This window comes from Heptranchias perlo, chromosome 12 (assembly GCF_035084215.1).
Source record: "Heptranchias perlo isolate sHepPer1 chromosome 12, sHepPer1.hap1, whole genome shotgun sequence".
Classification (NCBI taxonomy): Eukaryota; Metazoa; Chordata; class Chondrichthyes; order Hexanchiformes; family Hexanchidae; genus Heptranchias; species Heptranchias perlo.
The window spans coordinates 46305166-46320329 of record NC_090336.1 but is presented as its reverse complement, the minus strand read 5'-3'; the positions used below and the strand labels follow the sequence as shown (position 1 = coordinate 46320329).

The window sequence follows — 15164 nt, the reverse complement described above, 5'->3', positions numbered from 1 at the left end:
CATGAGAGGGAAATCATGACAGAAATGAGAGGCGGCCAGTTCTGGCTGAGGAGACCTGCCCCACTTCACTTGCCAGACCACCACCCTGAAGTGGGTGGTTTTCATAAGGAAAGTCCAGGCCTTTATGTCAGAGAAAGTTGTGAACAGTCTGCTGCTCAGACCACACCTTGACTCCCTTGTGCAGTGCTGGTCACTGAGGCACAAGGGAGCTACTGTGGCCAGTGCAGAGAAAAGCCACATGGAGGATCGCTAGTATAGGAGAAATCAACATAGATTTAAATGTAGGAATGATATCAAGAAATCATTCTTCATACAAAAAAGGATCAGCACTTGATTCAAGGTGAGCCAAATGGCCTTGCTCATCCACAATTATCTTGTGATCTCTTTTTCTTGAATGAGGAAGAGAAGGAGCAATGGAAGGAGGATGAGCAGCATTCATAGATACACATAACCCAACTGGTAGGGCAGCTGTAGGAGTGAAGAGGAGGCACTGTGCAGTTCGTGTTGTCTACAATTCCCAACATCTATTGCCTGTATTCCAAAAGACATTGTGCATTATCTGCAGCTGTGGAGTAGAAGGCAATGAAGCTGTCCATTGGCCCCATACCTGTCGGCCATCTTTCCCACAACTCCACATTTGAACCTCTCCGATCAGGTTTCGGCTCTAATCAAAGTCAATAGTGACATCCCTTGTGACTGTGGCCGTGGTGCACTATCCCTCCGCATCTTTATTTCAGTAGTTTGTAAACATGGTTAACCACACCATCATTCTCCAATGCCTCTCCTCCGTTGTCCAGCTGAGTGGGAATGCCCTTGCTTTGTTCCACTATTACCTGTCCAGTCGTGGCCAGAGAATCCCTGCAATGGCTTCTCCTCCCACCCCCACACCGTTACCTCCGGTTCTATCCATGTCCCCATCGTAAGCAACATGCTATTGACAGAGCTAAGCGATTCCACAACCAACGGATCAGATCAAAGCTCTGCAGTCCTGCCACATCCAGTCGTGAATGGTGGTGGACAATTAAACAACTAACGGGAGGAGGAGGCTCTGTAAACATCCCCATCCTCAATGATGGCGGAGTCCAGCACGTGAATGCAAAAGACAAGGCTGAAGCGTTTGCAACCATCTTCAGCCAGAAGTGCCGAGTGGATGATCCATCTCAGCCTCCTCCCGATATCCCCACCATCACAGAAGCCAGTCTTCAGCCAATTCGATTCACTCCACGTGATATCAAGAAACGGCTGAGTGCACTGGATACAGCAAAGGCTATGGGCCCTGACAACATCCTGGCTGTAGTGCTGAAGACTTGTGCTCCAGAACTAGCTGGGCCTCCAGCCAAGCTATTCCAGTACAGCTACAACACTGGCATCTACCTGACAAAGTGGAAAATTGCCCAGTTATCTCCTGTCCACAAAAGGCAGGACAAATCCAATTCAGCCAATTACCGCCCCATCAGTCTACTCTCAATCATCAGCAAAGTGATGGAAGGTGTCGTCGACAGTGCTATCAAGTGGTACTTACTCACCAATAACCTGCTCACCGATGCTCAATTTGGGTTCCGCCAGGACCACTCGGCTCCAGACCTCATTACAGCCTTGGTCCAAACATGGACAAAAGAGTTGAATTCCAGAGGTGAGGTGAGAGTGACTGCCCTTGACATCACGGCAGCATCTGACTGCGTGGCACCAAGGAGCCCGAGTAAAATTGAAGTCAATGGGAATCAGGGGGAAAACTCTCCAGTGGCTGGAGTCATACCTAGCACAAAGGAAGATGGTAGTGGTTGTTGGAGGCCAATCATCTCAGCCCCAGGACATTGCTGCAGGAGTTCCTCAGGGCAGTGTCCTAGGCCCAACCATCTTCAGCTGCTTCATCAATGACCTTCCCTCCATCATAAGGTCAGAAATGGGGATGTTCGCTGATGATTGCACAGTGTTCGGTTCCATTCGCAACCCCTCAGATAATGAAGCAGTCTGAGCCCGCATGCAGCAAGACCTGGACAACATCCAGGCTTGGGCTCATAAGTGGCAAGTAACATTTTCACCAGACAAGTGCCAGGCAATGACCATCTCCAACAAGAGAAAGTCTAATTACCTCCCCTTTGCAGTCAATGATATTATCATCGCTGAATCCCCCACCATCAACATCCTGGGGGACACCATTGACCAGAAACTTAACTGGACCAGCCATATAAATACTGTGGCTACAAGAGCAGGTCAGAGGCTGGGTATTCTGCGGCGAGTGACTCACCTCCTGACACCCCAAAGCCTTTCCAACATCTACAAGGCACAAGTCAGGATTGTGATGGAATACTCTCCATTTGCCTGGATGAGTGCAGCTCCAACAACACTCAAGAAGCTTGACACCATCCAGGACAAAGCAGCCCGCTTGATTGGCACCCCATCCACCACCCTAAACATTCACTCCCTCCACCACCGGCACACCGTGGCTGCAGTGTGTACCATCTACATGATGCACTGCAGCAACTCGCCAAGGCTTCTTCAACAGCACCTCCCAAACCTGCTACGTCTACCACCTAGAAGGACAAAGGCAGCAGGCACATGGGAACAACACCACCTGCACGTTCCCCTCCAAGTCACACACCATCCCGACTTGGAAATATATCACCGTTCCTTCATTGTTGCTGGGTTAAAATCCTGGAACTCCCTTCCTAACAGCACTGTGAGAGAACCTTCACCACACGGACTGCGGCGGTTCAAGAAGGGGGCTCACCACCACCTTCTCAAGGGCAATAAATGCCGGCCTCGCCAGCGACACCCACATCCCATGAATGAATAATAAAAAACTTGCAGCAAGTCCCGTTCGCCCATCGACCCAGTGCTCGCTGACCTACATTGGCTCCCGGTTGACCAAGACCTTCATTTTAAAATTCTCATCCTCATGTTGAAATCCCTCCGTGGCCTTACACCTTCCTTTCTGAAATCGGCAGTGCCAGCGCCATGCGTTCTCTGAATTCGGTAGTGCCAGCGCTGAGCATTTTCTGAACTCGGTAGTGCCAGTGCTAAGCATTCTCTGAACTCGGTAGTGCCAGCGCTGAGCATTTTCTGAACTCGGTAGTGCCAGTGCTAAGCATTCTCTGAACTCGGTAGTGCCAGCGCTGAGCATTTTCTTATCTCAGTAGTGTCAGCGCTGTCCGGTCTCTGAAATCAGTCATGTCAGTGCTGTGCATTCTCTGAACTCGGTAGAGTCAGCGCTGTCTGTTCTCTGAACTCGGTAGTGTTAGTGTTGTGCGTTCTCTGAACTCGGTAGTGTTAGTGCTGTGTGTTCTCTGAACTCGGTAGTGTTAGTGCTGTGTGTTCTCTGAACTCGGTAGTGTTAGTGCTGTGCGTTCTCTGAACTCGGTAGTGTTAGTGCTGTGTGTTCTCTGAACTCGGTAGTGTTAGTGCTGTGTGTTCTCTGAACTCGGTAGAGTCAGCGCTGTCTGTTCTCTGAACTCGGTAGTGTTAGTGCTGTGCGTTCTCTGAACTCGGTAGTGTTTGCACTGTGCGTTCTCTGAACTCGGTAGTGTTAGTGCTGTGTGTTCTCTGAACTCGGTAGTGTTAGTGCTGTCTGTTCTCTGAAATCGGAAGAGTCAACGCTGTGCGTTCTCTGAAATCGGTAGAGTCAGCGCTGTCCGGTCTCTGAACTCGGGAGTGTTTGCACTGTGCTTTCTCTGAACTCGGTAGTGTTAGTGCTGTGCGTTCTCTGAAATCAGTAGTGTTAGTGCTGTCTGTTCTCTGAAATCAGTAGTGTTAGCACTGTGCCTTGTTTGAACTCTGTAGCCTGCCTGACAATGACTGAACATTTACCTGAACATTTACCTGAGGAAGGAGGAAGCCTCCGAAAGCTTGTAGATTTCAAATAAAAATCGTTGGACTATAACTTGGTGTTGTAAAATTGTTTACAATGGATCAAATTACACAGTCCAGAGGCCTTGAATTACTCTGCTGCTGACTGGATCAAATTACACATTCCAGGCAAAGGGTTGGGAGAATATTGTCCCCCCACATCCTGTTGGTGGCAATACCAGAATGTGCTATTGCCACCACAGAGCTTCCGGTCGGTTGCATCTATTACCACCGCTACGGTGGAAGTAACATAACCTGCAATTGCCACTGACAGAGAGTGGGAGGACAATACTCACCCAACCCTTTGTTTGGAATGTGCAATTTGATCCAGTCATTGTCAGGCAGGCTACAGAGTTCAGACTAGGCACAGTGCTAAAACTACTGAGTTCAGAGAACAGACAGCACTAACACTTCTGAGTTCAGAGACTGCACAGCGCTAACACTACCGGGTTTAGATAGGAAGGTGTGAGGCCACAGAGGGATTTCAACACGAGGATGAGAATTTTAAAATCGAGGCGTTGGTGGACCTCACTCACCGGAGTGAGGAGGAGAGGCATTGTAGAAGGATGGTGTCGTTAACCATGTTTAAAAACTACTGAAATAAAGATGCGGAGGGATAGTGCCCCACGGCCACAGTCACAAGGGATGTCACTATTGACTTTGATTAGGGCCAAGACCTGATCGGAGAGGTTCAAACATGGAGTTGCGGGAAAGATGGCCGACAGGTATGGGGCCAACGCACAGCTTCATTGCCTTCTACTCCACAGCTGCAGATAATGCACAATGTCTTTTGGGACACAAATGATAACTGTTGGGAATTGCAGTTAACACAATCTGCACAGAGCCTCCCTCCTCTTCACTCCCACAGCTGCCCTGCCAGTTGGGTTATGTGTATCTGTGAAAGCTGCTCATCCTCCTTCCATTGCTCCTTCTCTTCATTCAAGAAAAAGAGATCGCGAGATAACTATGGACGAGCTGACACCATTATTCATTATTTCTCCCAGGGAAGTTCATTCAATCTCCAGTGGTAAAGTACTCCACCTAGTGGCCTGGCTGAGATTAGGATTAACAAACGAAAACAACAACAACTTGCATTTATACAGCGCTTTTAACATAGGTTAAGAGACAAGGTTTTTTTTAAGGGAGGGTTGCTTTAAGTTGTTTTGATGTCCTTTGCCATTTTGTCAACCACTAACAAAACAGGTTGAAGGACTAATGATAATGCTGCTATTGGGAGATAGAAACTGTAGCAGGAATGTCCTGAAATCAAGTGAACTAAAATTCTATGCTTACATAAGAACATAAGAAATAGGAGCAGGAGTAGGCCAATCGGCCCCTCGAGCCTGCTCCGCCATTCAATAAGATCATGGCTGATCTGATCCTAACCTCAAATCTAAATTCATGTCCAATTTCCTGCCCGCTCCCCGTAACCCCTAATTCCCTTTACTTCTGGGAAACTGTCGATTTCTGTTTTAAATTTATTTAATGATGTAGCTTCCACAGCTTCCTGGGGCAGCAAATTCCACAGACCTACTACACTCTGAGTGAAGAAGTTTCTCCTCATCTCAGTTTTGAAAGAGCAGCCCCTTATTCTAAGATTATGCTCCCTAGTTCTAGTTTCACCCATCCTTGGGAACATCCTTACCGCATCCACCCGATCAAGCCCCTTCACAATCTTATATGTTTCAATAAGATCGCCTCTCATTCTTCTGAACTCCAATGAGTAGAATCCCAATCTACTCAACCTTTCCTCATATGTCCGCCCCCTCATCCCCGGGATTAACCGAGTGAACCTTCTTTGTACTGCCTCGAGAGCAAGTATGTCTTTTCTTAAGTATGGACACCAAAACTGTATGCAGTATTCCAGGTGCGGTCTCACCAATACCTTATATAACTGCAGCAATACTTCCCTGTTTTTATATTCTATCCCCCTAGCAGTAAAAGCCAACGGGTCTTGATCACCTGCTGCACCTGCATACTAACTTTTTGATTTTCTTGCACCAGGACCCCCAGATCCCTTTGTACTGCAGTACTTTCCAGTTTCTCGCCATTAAGATAATAACTTGCTCCTTTTATGGAATTCTTAAAAATCCTTTTACAAATCTATAGTGTGGATATCAAATGGTATGGGCTTCAATACTCTGGGACAAAGCAGCCCGCTTAATCGGCAGCCCATCCACCACCTTAAACATCCACTTCCTCCACCACTGACGTACAATGGCTTCAGTGTGTCCTATCTACAACATGCAATGCAGCAACTTGCCATGGTTCCTTTGACAACACCTCCCAAACCCTCAACTTCCACCACTTAGAAGGACAAGGACAGCAGGCGCATTGGAACACCGTCACCCCCAAGTCACACGACATCCCGACTTGGGACACATATGGCTGTGCTTTTATTGTCGCTGGACCAAAATCCTGGAACTTCCTATCTATCAGCACTGTGGGAGTACCATCACCACAGGAGAGCCGCGGTTCAAGAGGAAGGTTCACCACCACCTTCTCAAGGGCATCTAGGTATGGTCAATAAATGCTAGCATTGATAGCGAAACCCATACCCCAAGAATGAGTAAATAAAAATTACATGACTAACCACTGTATGACTCAGAAGGGCTTTTTAAGTGTGCAGGAAACGTACCATTTATCGCAGGCAACACCTGGTTTTCATCCTGGTCACAGAGACCTTGATTTGCATCTTTCTCAGAACAGCTAGAGATAAAAACATTGTATTTAGCATCTTACATGAAATTGCAATGATTATGTGGAATAATCACCAAAACAATTGCTGACAAGTTCAATACTTACAATATGTACCAGCGTTGCACCAGTAACAATGCACGATAAGAATTATTTAATGGGTGATCGAGTTCAATAATTCAGTTATGATTGTTACTATAATATTTGAAAAGCTTGTGTAACATTCCAATATATTAGCAATGATGCAATATTTGCATTAATATTACTATGCAACTGTTGCAGTAAAATAATAACACAAGGGAATTGTTTTTTTCAATTTTCTCCCTTCCCCTCCCTGAAAGGTGTTGACCCCCCTTACTAGATATGGTTCCACAGCCAGCCATCACCCTCTGGTATCTCACTGAAGTTTGAGCCTTGACTCCAATTGTCAGCACTGTTAAAGATGTCACATCTGACTTTGTTTTGTTCACATACTCCCACTTCTAAAAAGGCGTACAGCAATCCGGAGCCGGAAACTTGACCAATTTTCCCTTCCCTAACCCAGGAAAATTATGGCCCATTGTCGGGTCACTACTGCCCACTCAGCTGAGATTAGCTTACTCAGTGCAGAAAATGAATCAAACCTGGGATCGTACTAGTCTGTTTGGTTCAGAGATGGAGCCTTTACTTTTGAACCACTGGGAGAGAACACAGCAGACTTGAAGCTAAATTGTGGAACGCAATTTGGAAGATCTAATTCCAATTTGATATCTCTCTATAAACATCCTGGATTCTCCATCCCCAAGAAAACTACTAAAAAGACAATGAGCAATATTTTAATATATGTTATACAGGCGCAAATAGTGTCTATGGTATGTGTGTGGCTCCACAGTAATTTAACAGCAGATAAAAATATCAAATAATTTTATCCCCATTCTCCCTCGAGGGCAGAACAGGTTTTTAGTATGCTGCTGGCGAGAGAGCATCTGCAATCATACTGTATGATAGGCACCGTTATACTTTCTGCAACTGCATGGGCATCAGCTCAGTGTCACCATTATTTATGGCTGTTGTACCATGATTTCAATTTTTGGTGTGGCATAAAACAAATCATATTATTGGGCCTGGGATTCAGATGGGAATTGTGGTGTTTTCAACAATTTTGCTTAAAAATTATTTTCCCCATTGAGAAAAAGATCCCTTTAATTGCTGGTGCAGTGCATAGCTGTTCCTCTCTGGTACTCTGGAACTTCACTAGCGGTGGTCTCCAAGCACACTGGATGGATATATATAAATGATAATGTACATACTCAGCTGGTAGTGCACACCGCCAAACACAATTTTTGCCCAATGGCAAAATAAGATCACTATTCGTGTTGATAACAAGGTCAATATTAGCAGTGATAATATAATTCTATCCAATAGAGGTAATGGGATTTGCGTTATGTGCACACATCAGAGCTACTGCCCATTCACTTCTAGCCCCCCAGCATCAAAAGCATAAACAGAAAATAACATTTCAACTTTTTTATACAGGTTCCAGAATAGCCCTAATAAATCCAATGAAAAGATCACAGTACTACAGCTGGAGTGAGTTTTCCCACAATGTTATATTAATGCGAATAGTTAAGCTAAATCATGAATAAAAACTAACATAAATTAATCCACAACCTTCTGATTTGACAATGTACTTCATTCACATGTCTGAATGGAACTTGGGATTTATTTCAACATTAGAGGAATGGGACTAATTGGATAGCTCTTTCAAAGAGCCGGCACAGGCACAATGGGCTGAATGGCCTCCTCCTGAGCTGTACCTCACTATGATACTATGATGATACTATGTTACCATTTCGTATTGAGAAAATCTCACCACGCATCTACACAGACAACCTATTATATGCTTCTGCAGGCTGCAAAACCATAAAAAAGCTTCCTTTGCAATAACACAGAGTGAATTATATTCATTTATTGCCCCATTTGAACTAACTGTTAATTGGAAAGCTTGGAGAGCATGCTGCTTCTTCTGCAATCTGGTTTGCAAATTACAATATAAATGCCCTGAAATGAAGACAATTCTAGCAGGTTCGTGATCATTGGTGGCCGTCAAAATCTGCCTCAAGTTTAACTAGAATAAAATCAAACCATCCTGAATCTACCTGGAGGCAGTATATAACAAAGACTACAATCTGCACACTTACATCTCACTTGTATTCTCAATAGAAGCCGTGGGCTTTGCAGGGAAAGAGTCTGAGGTCTTGCGTGGACCACCGGCTTCAGCTTTCTCACTGGAGCTGGTGGTTTCTGGGAATGGAGGCACATATCCAGGAACTGCAAAGAATTATATTTATTAATTACTCATGAATTCATCCTTATGTCTAAGTAGCGTTATTCCACCTTTTCCCACAGGTGCATCAATAAAGTCGGTAAATAATGTCGTGAAAGGATATTTGCTCACCCCCGTTCTCTCCTACATAATGAGCTCCTGATTTGAGCCAATCTATCTGAAGGAGGTGCCAAATTAGAGAACAGATTCTTTCCAGAAGAGGGAGAAAAAAGCACTCCCCTCCCCCTCCCCCCCCACACTCCATCATTTTTCTAAAGGGAACTGAAAAGAAGAATATTAATGGACAGGAGAGTGGGATTAGACTAGGTGTCTTATGTGAAGAACAATGGCTCAGACTTGATGGACCGAATGATCTGGCAGGAAATGGACGCAAAGTTTGTCGATTGCCAGGGAAAAGAGATGAATTAAACATTTATTCCCCCATGACCATGGGATTAAGGGAAAGAGTGAGTGTATATCCCCCTCAACTGCCATGGAAATCAAATGCATACAAACCAGAGGAAAAAATGTTAAAAATGCCATTTAGCTCTTTCCAATTGCTGATGTAAGAAAGCTACAGCAACACATGGACATGAATGAAGCCATTTAGAGCATTAACTGTCCTATGATACTGTGCAGGTACGTGATGCAATGTCTACACAAAATGGGGTAGAATCAGCAAAATCGTACGTCAGAACATAGTCACATTTTAAAACAACAGTCCATCTGAATTGGCACAAAATTTGGATATTTATTTTGTTTCAAACTCACTCCTTTAAAAAAAATAAGAATATTAAGATGTATATTATTTGTACCTGAAATGTTTTATCTATGATTGCAGAAATCTGCTTTTCAAATAGACACATATAAAGAGTATCTATTCTGGATGAGGTCAGACCTTTAAAACGTTCTGTCAGTGTTTTCTGTCTTTAAGCCATTACCATTGAAAAGACACATATAAACCACAACTACTTGGGAGGCATTTTCCCAATTTGTATGCTTATTATTACTCACCTACTGAGCATGGCCGTCCATCCGGCTCATCTGGACATTCACACACAAAGTCTGCTGCCCTGGCAAAGCAGAGATGTGTGCATCCTCCATTATTGACACCACATGAGTTGGTACCTAAAACAAATTCAATCATTTAAAGTAAAACTTGTTGTTGTTGTTTCAAGCAGCAATATCCTTACAGAAGCATATCCTTGGGGATATAATGAAAGATGCAACAACAAACAGAAAATGAATGGAAATTAAAGATGAGAATCATTGCTGTTTTGTTATACTTGCTTGCATAATTTTTATACTTGCATTTACATATAGAGAGGGAGAATGAATACGATGTAGCCATGGTGAATATGACATGTAAACGATATCATGCGCAAGGGACACAATGATAATTTTGGAATGTACTGAAGTTTTTCGATACACATTACATCATCAGTTTCATATTTACAAAGCAAAAGAAGTGCTCTGCCCACTAATAACATCCTTTTAACTAACAGATATCCGTGGACAAATTTAGCTTTTGAACAAAATCCTGAGAAAGGCAGCACTGTCACTGTCACAAACGGTTCAGCCTACCCTTGTTGAATTAATATGTTTAGTTACAAATTTCTGTTTGTCTCATGGTGATCTGTTAAAACTGGAATTAATTTAAAAAAATCATATTTTTGTACCTATCATTCTCATACATTTGACGCAACATAAAACACAGCTGTATGGTATTAGCCAAAAAAAGCTGTGTGTGGTGATTATCCTGTGTAGTGTTCAGATTTTAATGGCGTGCACATTTTAAATAAATACAAATAAATTACCTTTGTTCCTGGTTACCTGAATAACCCTGACTAGGAGCCTAAGGTGAGTACAAATAACTACTACATGGCAAAAATGTTGGGGCTATTATGTGAAGCCTGGGGTTTGCTTTATTTATCTCACCTCCTGGTTAGACACTGTATATTTTGCTTTGATGCTTCAAGTGCATACTATTGATTAACATGTTTATTAACTTACACTTGGATTCACAAAGCCAATAGACATGACGAAGTATTTCATGCTCAGCCATTCAATTACATTGTTAAAAATTATTAAGTCCTTTTTGACCATATCTTTGCTAAGGTTTGTTACCAGCAATGAAGACCTTTAAAAGGGATATTATTGCCACTATCATAGAAGGAGCGGAGGCAGAAAGCCTGCTTGTTATTTTTGTCTTGTTTGGCAAATTAAACAAAAGGTTTAGTGCTCTTTAAAATTCAAGATATGCGCTGAGTTTGTGAAAGAATGCTCTTTTCTTCTGCAACAACCATAATATCCTTTTAGTCCATTCTCTCACTATACCTGTTTGTCTTTGTGGCGAGACTACAATGATGTCCATCAGTCCCTCTACATTGGCGAGGATAGTTTCCTTGTTCCGACCTGTATATTTGTCCACGCGCTGGACTGATTTGGTTTGCCAGTCTGTCCAGTAAATCCAGCGATCGTGCTAATTGTAAAGATAATGACTTTAGTTTTCACATAGAGCAGTGCACGTATAAGTGATGAATTCACATTTAAAGTTGTGCAAATCCTTGTGTAGATATTCATTTTAGGTACTATTTAAGTTTACATTGGGAAAAAGTCCTATCTGACAAAAAGCCCTCTTTACAAACATAGGTGTAGATGACGCCACAATAATGTCATCACCTCAAGGATAGGGCAGGAGAGCTGGTCTAGCTGATCTGCCTCATGTCTGCTGTTTTATTCCCCTTGTACTCAGTCTGTACTGAAAATGTACAATAGTCTTTGGGAAAGCCTCAGGTTTCAATTTGCAATGAAAGTATTTTAATTCTCTAAGTTTTTCACTCAAGAATTTTCTCTACCCTGGCCAGGACATTTCCAGCTTCTTCTGTCAGTTATTTCATCGACTAAAATGTTGACACCAATCTGAATTTCAACTCCATTTGTGTTGAATCTGAAGAGTACAGTTAGATTTAATACCTTGTTTAGTGTTCCAAATTAAGCATAAAAATTGTGTCTTAATTTTGCTAAATCTACTGACCATTTGGATGAATAAACATTTTGAACTCTATATCCCTGCCCTATCTTCAAGCTGGCCCAGACTCACCTTAGACTTTGGTCTGAGAGTTGGAACAACTGCGAGTCCTGGCCACTAAACAGGCTTAAAAGCATGGCCTGTATCCTGTCTGACTGCTCCCATTTTTCCATTGCTCTCACAGATCTATGCAGAGATGTTCCCAACACTCAATCATAGCACAGAAACAGGCTAATTGGCCCATCAATCTTTGGCACTTCCATGAGGATTGGCTGAAGGAACACAGAGGTAACATTCTATCCTACCCATGGGCAAGTGTTCACCCTTATCTTCTGGTCAGTAATAGTACACGCTGGATCAATTGTTGTTAAATTAAATCCAGAATATTTACTTCAGGACATCTGGAATGGTCAATTTTCACTTCAAGAGGCAAATGGCCACCATTCCCAATATCAGCAATTTCTTCTGATTTCCTCTATTAGGATTTGCCAACTTAGTTTTCGATCATTAGCCCAAATAATACCTGTAAAACTCCATATGCCTGGGTTTGAGTAATAGTCTGTAATTTAATTAACGGTACCAGATGATATCAGAAGCAATGAAAGTGAAGCTCAGGTACGTTACAGATGTAATCTGAACCCTGAATTAAGTTATAGCCATTTATTCACTGGGTAATAGTTACTGTAATTTGCTATTCTCAGTTTCTCCACAGGATGGCACTGTTACATCGAAAAGCCATATTAAAGTTACATACACCATTCACCTGACGAAGGAGGAAGCCTCCGAAAGCTTGTGGAATTTAAAATAAATTTGTTGGACTATAACTTGGTGTTGTAAAATTGTTTACAATTGTCAACCCCAGTCCATCACCGGCATCTCCACAACATAAGAGGAGGAGCAGGAGTAGGCCATACGGCCCCTCGACCTTGCTCTGTCATTCAATAAGATCATGGCTGGTCTTCTCCTCAACTCTACTTTCCCGCCCTATCCCCATATCACTTGATTCTCTTACTGTCCAAAAATCTATCAATCTCAATCTTGCATATACTCAACGACTGAGCATCCACAGCCCTCCGGGGTAGGAAATTCCAAAGAGTCACAACCCTCTGACTGAAGAAATGTTTCCTCATCTCGGTCCTAAATGGCCGACTCCTTATCTTGAGACTATGACTCCTAGTTCTAGACTCTCCAGCCTCTCAGCATCTACCCTGTCAAGCCCTCTAAGAATTTTATATGTTTCGATAAGATCACCTCTCATTCTTCTAAGTTCCAGAGAATATAGGCCCATTCTACTCAATCTCTCCTCATAGGACAGCCCTCTCATCCCAGGCATCAATCTAGTGAACCTTCGTTGCACCGCCTCTAAGGCAAGTATATCCTTCCTTAGGTAGGACAACCAGGTGTGGTCTCACCAGAGCCCTATATAATTGCAGCAAGACCCCCTTACTCTTATACTCCAACCCCCTTGCACTAAAGGCTAATATACCATTTGCCTTCCTTACTGCTTGCTGTACCTGCATGTTAACTTTCTGTGATTCGTGTACAAGGATACCCAAATCCCTCTGCAACCAACCTTTCTTAGTCTCTCACCTTTTAAAAAAATATTCTGCTTTTCCATTCTTCCTACCAAAGTGGATAATTTCACATTTCCCCACATTATACTCCATCTGCCACCTTCTTGCCCACTCACTTAACCTGTCTCTATCCCTTTGCAGACTCTTTGCGTCATCCTCACAGCTTACTTTCCCACCTAGCTTTCTCATCAGCAAACTTGGATACATTACACTTGGTCCCCTCATCTAAGTCACTGATGTACTGTAAACAGCTGAGGTCCATGCACTGATCCTTGCAGCACCCGACTAGTTACAACCTGCCAACCCAAAAATGACCCATTTATTCCTACTCTCTGTTATCTGTCCATTAACCAAGCCTCAATCCATGCTAATATATTACCCCCAATCCCATGAACCCTAATCTTGTGTAACAACCTCTTGTGTGGCACCTTATCGAATGCTTTTTGAAAATCCAAATATACTACATCCACTGGTTCCCCCTTATCTACCCTGCTAGTTACAACCTCAAAAAATTCTAATAGATTTGTCAAACATGATTTCCTTTTCATAAAACCATGTTGACTCTGCCTAATAATATTATGATTTTCTAAGTGCCCTGTTACTACATCCTTAATAATAGATTCTAGCATTTTCCCTACTACTGATGTCAGACCAACAGGCCTATAGTTCCCTGTTTTCTCTCTCCCTCCTTTCTTGTACAGTGGGGTCACATTTGCTATCTTCCAATCCACGGGGACCATTCTAGACCATAACAGCGCTCCCTCTGGGCCAAATAGGAATAACTCCTGTAATTCTTGCTTGGTCCAGAGATAGCACTGTAACCTCTGTCAAACTGTTAAAACAAAACACAGCTAAAATGATGACATCCTTCTACTAAAAGTACACGTACAAATAAAACAAAAGTTTTATAACCTGTAAAAAATGACAGATAAGTCGAATTTTCATGGGGGTCCTCTCAATCTCATGCCATAACTTTGGCGGAGTCTCTGGAGAAGCAGCATAAATAGCTGTTTCCACTCGTTCTCAAGGTTCTCCACTGATCTTCCACTGAAGTTATGGCGGAAGATCAGGAGAACCCCCATGGAAATCCTACCTCCATACCATTAACTCTGACTAATACATGCCTATAAGGGCCGATTTTATGAATGCACACTCCTGGTAGGTGTTAATTGTATGCATGTGATTTATATCAGTGTTAATTGTATTCAGGTAGTGGGTATCAATTGGGGACTCTCGTATCCATTTATAGGAGGGAGCTTATCTAGGGGGTGCATGGTGTGCAATAGGGAACTTTTGAGAATAAAGGCTTGGAAGCAACTGAAGACCAGGCTCTAGTATTCTATCCTTCACCACCTGGCTATCCGACTTGAACAGTAGGAAGCATTGTCTGCCAAGAGCACATATCAGGAATTCGCAGGCAAACTCCAAGATTTATTTTAAATCATGGGGAGCATACTCATGCTGAAGAAATGATAATAATGATTGTGAGGGTAAATATGAAATTACTGGGTCATGCTATTGTTATGTCATGGATTAATATGTTTCACTGAAGAGTAAAATAAGGAGTTACCTGGCAATTCTAAAGCATAAGGAAATTATGAACCTAAGTTGTATATCGGATTATTGTGAAATTAATATCCATGATACCATTGTAAAACCCAGCAGTATTCACTTCAATTGTTCAGAGATTTAATCATATCCATGTCATATA

General features: G+C 42.8%; 1 protein-coding gene across 1 annotated transcript in view; it reads right to left on the bottom strand.

Annotated features, from left to right (window-relative positions):
* The window catches only part of lrp4 (low density lipoprotein receptor-related protein 4), a 108896-nt gene that overhangs the window by 26830 nt on the left and 66902 nt on the right, over positions 1-15164 (bottom strand). Inside the window, exons 23-26 of the mRNA XM_067994059.1 lie at positions 11186-11330; positions 9863-9976; positions 8724-8853; positions 6485-6555 (exon numbers count right to left, since the gene is read on the bottom strand). Coding sequence (XP_067850160.1) covers positions 6485-6555; positions 8724-8853; positions 9863-9976; positions 11186-11330 — 460 coding nt within the window. The remainder of the gene's footprint in view (positions 1-6484; positions 6556-8723; positions 8854-9862; positions 9977-11185; positions 11331-15164) is intronic.